This window comes from Zootoca vivipara, chromosome 5, assembly GCF_963506605.1.
Source record: "Zootoca vivipara chromosome 5, rZooViv1.1, whole genome shotgun sequence".
NCBI lineage: Eukaryota > Metazoa > Chordata > Lepidosauria > Squamata > Lacertidae > Zootoca > Zootoca vivipara.
In genome coordinates, this window is record NC_083280.1 from 69,203,681 (window position 1) to 69,214,805 (window position 11,125).

The 11,125-nt window shown below is 44.3% G+C and overlaps 1 protein-coding gene across 2 annotated transcripts in view; it reads left to right on the forward strand.

Moving 5' to 3' along the window:
* The window catches only part of MICU1 (mitochondrial calcium uptake 1), a 136,816-nt gene extending 131,647 nt beyond the window's left edge, over positions 1-5,169 (forward strand). For both annotated transcript variants that reach the window (XM_060274896.1, XM_035138592.2), the window contains one exon: positions 4,171-5,169. In XM_060274896.1, coding sequence (XP_060130879.1) covers positions 4,171-4,331 — 161 coding nt within the window. In that variant the 3' untranslated portion in view covers positions 4,332-5,169. The remainder of the gene's footprint in view (positions 1-4,170) is intronic.
* Positions 5,170-11,125: the final 5,956 nt, after the last annotated feature.

Below are 11,125 nucleotides of genomic sequence, written 5' to 3' on the forward strand. Positions count from 1 at the left end.
AGGTATGCTGAGGGCAAGGGGGTGGAAGATCCTTTTGAGAGGATCATCCTTTGAAAGAGAGATGTAGCCTTAGCTTTCCTGTGACAGATGCTGAAATCTTCAAGAAAGGTCTGGGATTCCCAGTACAAATAGAATAAACGGATTATGTTGAAACTACCTTGGGAGGAGGACTGAGTGAGCAGGAAAGGTTGTAAGAGATGCTGCAGAAGCCGATTTGAAAGTTGATCCTAGAGGGCTGAGCTTCTTTGAATGGTCTCCGAATTGCTCCTTTCCATCATGCCTTCCTTGACTTATGTGCAGAGTGAGCAAGGGGACCGTTTGCTGCTAAGAAATATTTTGGAAGAGACAGAAACTCTCTTAGGTGAGACTCCAGGTGATGAGCAAAAAGGTACCGGGATTAGAGCTGGCACAAATTGTCTCTTCTTTCCTTGTCAAGAGATCTGGGGGAAGCAAACATGCCTGCAAAAGTGATAGGAAATTGGAGTGGGATTTCAAAGGCAGTGGAGCAGTCAAAGGCAATGCATAATGTGTCTTGTCTTGTTGGTGACTTTCCCTTCTCAGAGTGAGAAATATTGACTCTTCCCCATTACAATCTTCAGCAAGTAAACCTTAAATTCCCAGCCCTGGAGATGATTGAAATTAACACATGGTGCCTGTTGTATCCCTCCTGCTAAAGCTTCTGCGCTTGCCATTTCCCATCTTCCATTTTAATAAATTGTCACCATTGTTGTGTTGGCACTTTTCATTTGAAAGCTCTGCTGCAGACTCCTGATTTCAACTTGTTTGTTCTTGTGTGTCCAAGAGGCAGCGCTGCATAGGAAGCATTTACATAGGTGCTGTAGGAAGAAGAAAATTACATATTTCATAAAGAGCCCACGGTTTCATTGTGTGTGTGTGTTGCCTTTAATCCCAACTCCTGGTAATTGCTTTTTAAAGGTTTTATCTCAGTTCTGAAAGGGACTGCTTGCACTGAACTAAAGAATTATTTTTGTTCAGAAAGTTCAGCTTTATGGAGTTACATAGAGGCAGGGATTTTCAGAAGGGAATGGCAAAATGGATGCCTGTTTTGTATGTTAAGAATTATCGTTCCCTCCCAAAATACCCTTGTATATTAGCCTTGCCCTGTTCTGAAGCAGGCAGTGTTGTCATTGTGGTTGAGGACTAGGGAAATGCTGCCTAGATCTAAGCAGGCAATCAACTTACAAACAAGGCATTAACAATCTATGGAACTCTACCCAAGACAAGAATTCTAGCCTTGTTCAAACAGGTCAAGTGTAATGTAATATACATGCAAGATGATGCTTCCTCGTATTACTGTGCCTGGTTTAATCACCTCCAACACCTTTCCTTGGCTTAGCATCCTTTTCTGTATTTCTGCCTGTAATGTTTGGAAGGCTAAAGAACTCAAAGATCATCTTCTCTCACTCTTCTTTCATCTCTCTCTCCTCTTCCCCAAGCTTTGGAAATAGCTCCCCTTAATTTAATTTTAGACTGCCTTCCCAGTCACATTTTGGTCTTAAGGTGGAAGAACATTATTTCCGGCCATTCCAGTGTTCAAATAAAAGCCTAGGAAGAACTTGCACAAAAGGAATTTCAGATATAAAAACTTGCCTGACCCTGGCTGTGTAGAAACCCACCTGGGCCATAATACCATAGGAAAGGTTTTTCTGCTCCCATGCTGCACCCGAAATAAGGTGGCAAATACCTTATTTCCTTTGTACTGTGAGTACACACGTCTTGGGGAAACTGTCAGAGCATAGCCCAATGGTCTCAATAGCAGGTCTGCCAAACCCTCCAGTCAAGGTGTGTGGGATTTGGTTTACTGATTCATTCTGCTGAAATGGTCATTGTTACGACATTATTATTTATTAAATTTGTATACCACCCTTCATCCGAAGATCAGAGGGCAGCTCTCAACATAAAAAGACAAAATGAGAACACGCAATGCATAATAAAAACAATAACAAACCTCCCACAAACACATTTAAAAGGACACTGGCATCAGATCGGCAACAGAAAGAGGCTCACCTTTCCCTGAGGATATACATTGATCTGCACTGCTAACAGAGTTTATATCTGGCTAAGATAGCAGAGCAGCACTAAGTTACAGGCTCAGTGAACCGGGTCTGTTCGTAAAAACAAGTAACTGGACTTGTCCGAAAAGGGTGCAGAAACCGTTAACTTCTGATGGGCAGTAAATGCTACAATAGATGTGCCAATGTGTGGCTCAGCATGCTGTCTTTTGAAAAGCCATAAACTGAATCATACTCGTACAAGAGTAGAAGTTATTTTCAAACTTGTTATTGGGCACACAGAGGGAGGAGCACAGAGCTAGCACAAACTCATTCCCATTTCCCCCCACCTTTCGTGTGACAACTCATTTTCATAATACGTGAAAAAGGCTTATGTTGCGAGTGTTTGGGGGTAATTCCTTGCTCGGTGGAGAGTTAGATGGAGACATAGGTGAGTTAAGTTCAGCCTAGTCAGAAATGGGATCTTCACTTCTGAATGGAGTTAGAAAATGAGGAAGAGGGGAGTAAATTGGGCATGGCCTCTGATGCAGTAATTACCTGCTTAATTACCCGCGGTGGGGGCAGTGAGCTATATAAGCTTTCAAAAAAACTTCGCTCCACCTTAACTGCTGTGTGGAATAACATCTTTTCCATGTCTACAGGGAATTGCCTTGATTAAAGTACCTGTGAAATCTGAGTTCTTTGTACGGTAGTTTTTAAAGGGTTGGAGTCTCCTTGAATCACCTTGTGACACCTGTATCTCATACATCTACATATATCATGGTCTCTGGGCTATGGCTTGAGATAAGAGAATTGGAGTTTTCTTCTGTCGTTCTTCTAAAGAGACATTCCCTCCTTTTCTCTCTCTTTCGCCTGTGGTTTACAAGAATGGAACAGCCAGAAAGTGTCATCTTCATAAGAGAATAAAGACACAAACTAATAGGAAAATCCATATTTTTAGCCCAGAAGGTCAAGGCAACAAGGTGAAGACAGGACAGGCTGCTTCCCTGGGTCAAGATGAAATTTCTGCTAGTGTTCAAGGCTTTCAGTGCACATTTAACCTCCATTGTAATCCAGGAAGGCTTGAACGGGCTACACCCATCCTGTGGCTTGTTCAGACATCACAAATAAGATGTGCAATTAAATTCATGTTGAAGTGTGATAAATGGCTGGTACTAATGAGTGTCAGTGGGCTCCTTCAGACCTCTTTATTGAGCATTCATCCTGATTTCCTTAAACAAAGCACACACAGAGAATATCATGTCCATTCTCTGTCAAGCACTTGTTCTGCCTTTCTTATCTTTTCCTATCCTCCTCTCGTTTGTGCAATGCTTAGGGAAGCTGCTTAAACCCTGGGCCTAAAACCTGAAAACGTACACAATTTATATGCATCAGCAGAAGTCTGAAAAGCCTTGGAGGAGCACGCTTAACCTTTTGAAACAATCACATTGAGACTTCTAGCATGGAAAATAGGAAAGCTAAGTTAATTACAGGATATACAAGTAAAAGAGTTCCTAGATCTGTTTAACTAAGTTGGAGGTGCAAAGCAGCCGTGCTTGGTCATTGATCTCAGCAGAGAGACACAAGGCGTCTCCTTTCTCATGGTAGAATAAAGAAGGAGGAGAGGAGCAGGAAGTGAGGTCAGCAAGCCTAAGAGGCATCAGTCTAACATCAGAAGGAAGTTCAGCACAGGTTAGGTCAAAGAGAGTCTAGGAAGCTTGGAGGTGTCTACCTTTTCTCCATGCAAACCCCATCAGCCATAAAACAAGCTGAGTTGCATCTCAGTTGAATCCAGCAGAGTATTCATTCTGATTCAGTTGCAGGGAGATCATATGACCATTTATCCTCATTTGTTTGCGCTGTGTTTATACATCTTGTTGCTAATCATGCATTCCCCTCTTGCTTTCCTAGCTACAAAATAAATAAATAAATTCATGTTGTCGTTGTTGTTCTTAAAGTGGATTTATTGCACCAAGGTGAGAGAGCGCTTTAAATCCACTTCAGCTCTGCAAACCTAAATTTTCCAGTATGTGTGCTTGAATCCCTCTCACAGTCTGGAGCCGACCAATGTAGGTAAGCCATAAAGCCTTCTGAGGTTTTTGGAGCAATTTTAAAAAATTGTTTTAACTGATTCCCTCCCCCCCCCTTCTTCTAATAGGGAACGGAGAGCTAAGCAACAAGGAGTTTGTTGCCATTATGAAGCAGCGGCTTATGAGGGGCTTGGAGAAGCCCAAAGACATGGGGTTTACACGGCTCATGAGGGCCATGTGGAAATGTGCTCAGGAGACGGCGTGGGATTTTGTCATGCCCAAGCAGTAGCCACGGACCAGGAGAAATGGTCTAGATGCAACACAGATGTGAGGATCACGAATGCTGCTGTGCTTCCTCTGCTGGATAAGTAGCATCGTCACATTCGGTGTTCTGTGGACAAAGGCCTCTTCTCATGGAATGACAGCATTCCTTCCATTGCTGCACTGAGAAACAAACTCTGGCAAAGACTGTTAACAACGGCAACTTTTCCTTTAAAAATACCTAAGCAGAAATGCGAGCGCACTCTGCCGTCAACATTTATCTCAACTGCTTTGCCCTCTCCCCACCCTCACCCGCCATGCATCCACGCAGTTTCCATATTTCCCTTTTTGTTTTAATCTCTCAGGAAGGAAACCAAGCAGACCACCAGAAAAAACAGCTTTGGATATTGCAGCTTCTTTTTCTCTCTCCCGAACAAACTCCTGCATTCCAGCAAAACAGCTTAGCAAGGATGCTTCAAAGCAGCAGCAACAATACTGCTTGCCTCAGCAGCGGCTAGAATTTTAAGTACTGCTGGGGCAAGAAATGCCCATCAGATTGACCCAACACTTCATCTTGTCCTGATCCTGAAGCTGTTTTGAAATTGTTGGGCTTTTTATTAAAGAGAACGTGGTGGAAGGGGACTATAACCTGACAAAAATGATAAGTGTCAAAGCTGATACTATTCTTTTCTGTGTCCATGAGTCCAGGGGAGGGTGGAGAGGGGGAGGGATTGCTATGATAGGCCTATATCTGCATCCATATTTGCCTTTTATCAGCATCCTCTACAGGAGAAGAGTATGGAAGCTCAAGAGTAGGACAGCCCTTGTTTAATTTTCTTTTAAACGATTAAAGGCTTGGCTAAGCATTTATGGCTTTTCTGCACAACCCTTTCGTCCCGACTTGTACATGCACTCCAATGTATATGCCCCACTTTATAATCTGCCCCCCCTTTAAATGAGAGTGTTTGCTCATCATGAATTGTCCCCCCCCCATAGTCTTAAAGCTGCTTTTTTTACAGAGTTCTCAAGCGCTTGTAAAATATTACTTTAATTATAATGGTTCCCAACAAACAGCCAGGCTTTCCTATGTCATCTTTCTCTTTCCTGGAAGCTTTGTGAATTTAACCAGGTTTGACTTTCCATCAGCAGCCAATCTATAAAATACAGTTGCCTTGCTGCCAGATGCAAAAAGGGAGGAGGGCTATTTAAGGCAGCTGGCGGCTCTCTGGGCTCATCAGCCAACAGCCCCATTTTCATGAGCAAGACGGGAGATGATGAGCTTTCCTATCTGAGGAGCCCTGGAATACTAAAAGCCTTGCCTCCCGTTTCCATATTTAGCCTTTGCGTCGCCACTCATCAGAAATTTGCAAAAGTGAAGATCCAGCCAGAATTGCTAGTGGAATGGGCTTATAAGCTCAGAAGCCATTTCTGGGTTTGTTTGTTCCTTCCTTCCTTCCTTCCTTCCTTCCTTCCTTCCTTCCTTCCTTCCTTCCTTCCTTTATAGGCACAACTTGTCTACTTAATTTAAAGCAGCAGTTCATACTATCAATTTAACATTGAATACTAGTTGTCATCTCAAGGCTTTCATTCGTCTTTGTGATCTGCGCCTTCCTGCCCACTGTATTAACTTGTCTGTCACTCTTGCACTTATTTGAAAGACTGGCAAAGCTCAAAGGCCTGTGCCATGATTGCCTATTTAGCTGTGTGAAAGATGTGTTTCAGCCTGTATAAACTCACACGTTGCTATCAAGCTTGGCTAAGAAGCTCTTGGAGCCCATTGCCGGGGCGCTGGTAAGTGCTGCAAGAAAGCTGTCCTTGAGAAAATAGCCCATTTGTCTGAAAGCCGGGCAGGTGAGGTGTTCAGTTTCATTACCAGAGAAAATTGCCCATATTATTTTTTGCTGTTTGTTTAAATTCAGACACCCTTGTTGATTGCAGAGATATCTCAAGAGTAAAGCCAGCCCCCGAGCTGTGTCACTCATAGCAGCACATAGTCAGCGAGAACATAGGGTGGCACTCAACTAAGTCTTGTTCAGGATAGAGCAACTGAAAGGAATGGACGTCACTTAGTCATGCTCATACATTTCAATGGGGCTAGTGGTAAAACTTAGTCATCGCGCTTTCAGACACGGTTCTCTCTCAGCCCACCCTGGAGATGCTAAGGATTGAACCCAGGAGCTTCTTCATGCAAAGCAGATGCTCTGCCATTTGGATCTGGCCCTTCCCAACACGCTGCACAGTCCAGCTGCCATGACTGAGGGAGGGAACCTGCTGTGCAGTGCTCTATAGTGGCCTGATTTCCAGTTCAGCTGAGCAAGCTGACAGGCCAGCGCACGTTTCTTAATCTGGCACAGCTGCTCTCAACATCCTCCGCGGCTTAGATTGGTGTTGGGAAATGTTTGTTTCCCCTGCTTCAGTGTTCTCCATCGTTCCCTGCCTTCTGAAAATTGAGTGTGTTGCAGGCATGGAGACAGGGTGCAGAGAGAGAAAATTCAAAATATCTTTTTTTTAAAGCCCCAAAATATAAACACGTTTCCCTACAAACGAAATATGATGGGGAATGAGGGTTGTGTGTGCTTCTTGCCTCTGGATGTTGGCCGCAGAGACTAGTGAACTGTGCATCTCCGAACTCCTTCACCAGCTGGGCTTGAGAATTAGGCTGGAAGGAAGGAAACTTGAAATCTACTGTCTGCTTTCCTTCAGTTTCAAGCAGGGATGGGATGAGTCTCCCTGAGGATGTGTCTCCTCAGACACATGTCCCTCCATGATCTCATCTCTCCACATTAGATCATTTAAACTGCGAGAATAAAGGCCACTTACAGTTTAAGGAATGTGGGACAAGGCTTGGAGAGGGGCATGTCTTCTCTGCTTACGTGACCTATAGTAGCCCCGCCACTCAAGCTGACTGCTGCTCAATTTTAGCACGGAGTGGCTGTGTTGGCAGCTGGCTCCATGGAGGCCAAGCTCAAGGAACCACCCTCTGAACCTCTTCACACAAGTTGGAGCCGCTGCTGCCATCACCAACGCATCAGTCCCTCTGCTCAAACCAGGAGATTTCTGGTTTGAGCAGAGGGTTTGCCTTAGGTCTCCTATGGCGTTAACTCCCTATATTCAGGATGTGTGCTTTTCCATGAATGGGACTGGGAGGCCCCATGGAAACAGAATAAGCTGTTTGCTGCATCTGCTGTTAAAGGATGAGAAAGGCAGAGGGAGGGACAAAAAAGGTGGGAAACTGTTCTGTATCCCATTGCAAAACCAAACAAAACAAATGTCATGGGCCTTGGCTTACAACTTTAGAATTCAGAGAGATTCTGTCTGTTTCTGTCCTCACGTTCTCTCTCATGCACACATCCTCCTCAGGCACACACATTCGTATGTAACCAAGGCAGTAGCAATGTCACAAACATGCCAAGAGGATGACAGTAACGAAGAGAAATCCCCTAGCCATTGGGTGATGGTTGTGTAACAGGATCCCTCCACCCTCCCCTGCTGCAGCGAAGTGACTTTGCAAAGTGAAGAGGCTGATCTATAGCACAAGTCCAGCAGCGGCTACCCAGGTAGGTCAACAAGCATTTGTTTGGTTGAGCTGTTTTGGAAGGATGTCCACCATGTTGGTATACAGATGTAGCTCTCCCTGTCCCGGAGACTTTGCCACAGTATGGGGGCTTTTCATGTCACAAATCCAAGAATTTGAAGAGGCAGCACTCTGCCTGGAACTGTAGCATCGCTGAGCAGCCTCCACCTGCTGCTCTGCCTGTTCCGCTGAGAACTGACAAAGGACTGAAGAGTCTTGGACCATTGGAGACACGATGAAGCCATGCATTCTGGTTCCTCATTGAAACTCCCAACCTCAGAGAAACAGCCAGGTTTCAAAGGCTGGTGTCAGCATCTGCCAGGACCATTGCATGGACCACTAGCTGATGACCCATGTCTAGGACTTCCCTGCTGTTTGTTTTTCTGGCCCAGCATTCTAAGCAGTGACAGGCTGCCAGATCTAGCCACCATTTTAATATCCCACAATGCCCCAATCTGGCATTACTCCTGAGGATTGTTGGAAATGACTAGACCCAGCCCCCTAGCACTGCTCAGAGTGCTACCACCCTTGGCAGGTATGTTTAGCCAGGCCCACTGGCACCACCAAATGGACCCTTTGCCCAGGTCGCTCTCAAAAATCGGAGTCTGTTGACCCTTCATTTGGGTGGTCTGCAAAAAATTCTTCCTTCGGCTACATCCGGGTTCAGGTCTACCACAGGATCCATTGAGGTGGAGAGTCCATCTCCGTTGGCTGCGTCTGGAGTCTGGAGCACATTCAGCTATGCGTTGTTATATTGTGGTTTGATGCTGTGAACCGCCTTGAGACCTGCGGGTATAGAGCCGTACAGTATACAATTTTTAAAAAATAATAATAATCCTGGGTATACTTTTGCCGGCTTATTTCATTCAGGTGCAAATGGACCTTCAAATTAATGGATTCAGGCTTCAGTCCAACGCAGTGGGTCATGCTACTGTGGAGGCAGGGTGGAGAACCTCAGGTTGAATGTGAAGCTCCAAGCCCCTGGGACTCCCCGACCATACCCCTTCCTGGCCTGGCTTCACACCCTCCTTGAATGTTTTTCCTTGGCTGAAACGTGTCCTTGAGGTCTGCTAATGCCTCCTGCTTCCCCGGGTGGCTAGAAGCTAGAGATAGGTGTGCATTTGCATATAGAAACAAGCCTGCTGCGCGAAAGTAGCATTTATATGAGTTGTTCCACAAAGTTGTGGCTCCTGAAAGGCTGTCTAGAAGGAAATGCATTAGACCTGGTGCTGGAAAATGTCCCCCATCTCTGATGCATAGGGTTGCATTTTAACTTGCTTACCTCTCAACAATGATCTTTTAGACCGACTTGTTTCTAAATACTGTAGCTCCATATGTGCTAGCAGTAATCCTGCTTCCGCAGGTCAAAGGAGTATCTCTGGTTTTCAGGCTTCCCTTTCGGTATGCATTAAAATGTCACACTGGCTGAGAAAGATAGGAGACTCGTTGCCACTGCATTGGAACATGGCAACAGCCTTTAGTGAATCAGGTCAGTGAGACATCTAAGCATTCTTCCTCTGACAATATTTCCACCCCAAGATAGAAACTTGGAGCAGATGCAGGAAATAAACGGCTGTGTGTCTTCAAACATGGGGGTTTTTTTATTTAAAAAAATTCTCTGTGGTTACAAAGATGGCCCATGCATTCCTGCAAGGTGAGTTGATTTGCCTACAGCAAATTGTTGGCAGCTATCCACCCAGCGGAGCTGACCTTTGCATCCAAACAGACAGATACTCTGCAGCCAAATGTCTCTTTGAGCCAACAGGGTGCTGAAACTCTCTTGATAACGCTCGTTTTGTCTGTGTTTTGATGGCAGTCTTACTACAGTTGACACCGACCGTAGCTTTTGTGTCCCCACTTCAAAAAAGCGCGTCTCTAATGAGAGCCTTGTACGGCTAATTGATTCCATTTCTTCTGAGCTGGAGAGGCTTGCCACAGGATTGTGCAGGCTAGTGTATTAACTATGTGTGTTAACTCCTTAGGGGAAAAAACGGGAGAAGGTGCAAGAGGGGAGTTTCATTCTAGCAATTATATACAGTTGTACATTGGATCTCGAACGCCTTGGCTCCCAAACAAATCTGCTCCTGAACGATTGAAACCCAGAAGTGAGTGTTCCAGTTTTCAAACAATTTTTGGAAGCCAAATGTCTGGCGGGGCTTCCACGTCTTCCGATTGGCTGCAGGAGCTTCCTGCAGCCAATCACAAGCCGTGCTTGGTTTTTGAACGTTTTGGAAGTCGAATGGACTTCCAGAACAGATTCCGTTTGACTTCCAAGGTACGACTACACACACACACACACACACACACACACACAGAAAACCAGAATGAGACATGGTTCCATTGGAAGATACTGTAAGCAAAACAAAAGAATAGTTGTCAAACACGAGAAGAGAGTAGGCTCTCAGTCTTGGAAGATTAGAAATGGCAAGCCAGCATCTGAGATGAAAGACAGCTTGTTCACCAGCACCCATCTTCTGCCAAATACAACCATAGGAGATTGACGAACTGTGTTCCAGAGCAGGAAGCTCACACACAGTCCTTCCACATGAAATCCTGGTGACCCCATGGTTTTCCATTTCACTAGTACAATTTATGGGGAGGGTCATATTGTTGTAGCTTTTGTTATGCAATTGGATGTTGGAATCTTTGGCTGATATACTACGAAGTCCCCATGGATCTCCCAAAGATCCAGATCTACCTTTTGCACACCCCTGCTATGAGGCACAATTTCTTTTTTCTTTTTCTTTTAAATAGTTTTTATTCGTTTTACAGATAAGCATAACAATTTAAACATAACAAACAGATACAAAAAAGACAAAAAAGAAAAATAATAAAAACAGAAATCAAAATGCCATACATCCTTTTGCATTAACATTGTAAAAAGGGGACTTCCTCGAGTTCCCCCAATCTGCGGTTCATTTAAATTCATCTTTCGCAATTTCTAATTCATTATTTAAAACTTCTTCCTATTTCAAATTTCTCATTTCACCAAATTATTTAACATAATTCACATACCCGCAGTTTCTATACACTTCTAAATCTAATCTCAATATACAATTTTACCATATACTGTATATTTTTAATACACTTTAAAATCTTTCCAATCTTCTTCTATCGCTTCTTCTGCCCGGTCACGTAGCCTCCCGGTCATCTCAGCCAGTTCCATGTACTCCATCACTTTCATTTGCCGATCTTCCACTGTTGGTATCTCTTGAATCTTCCAGTTCTTAGCTAATAATACTCTTGCC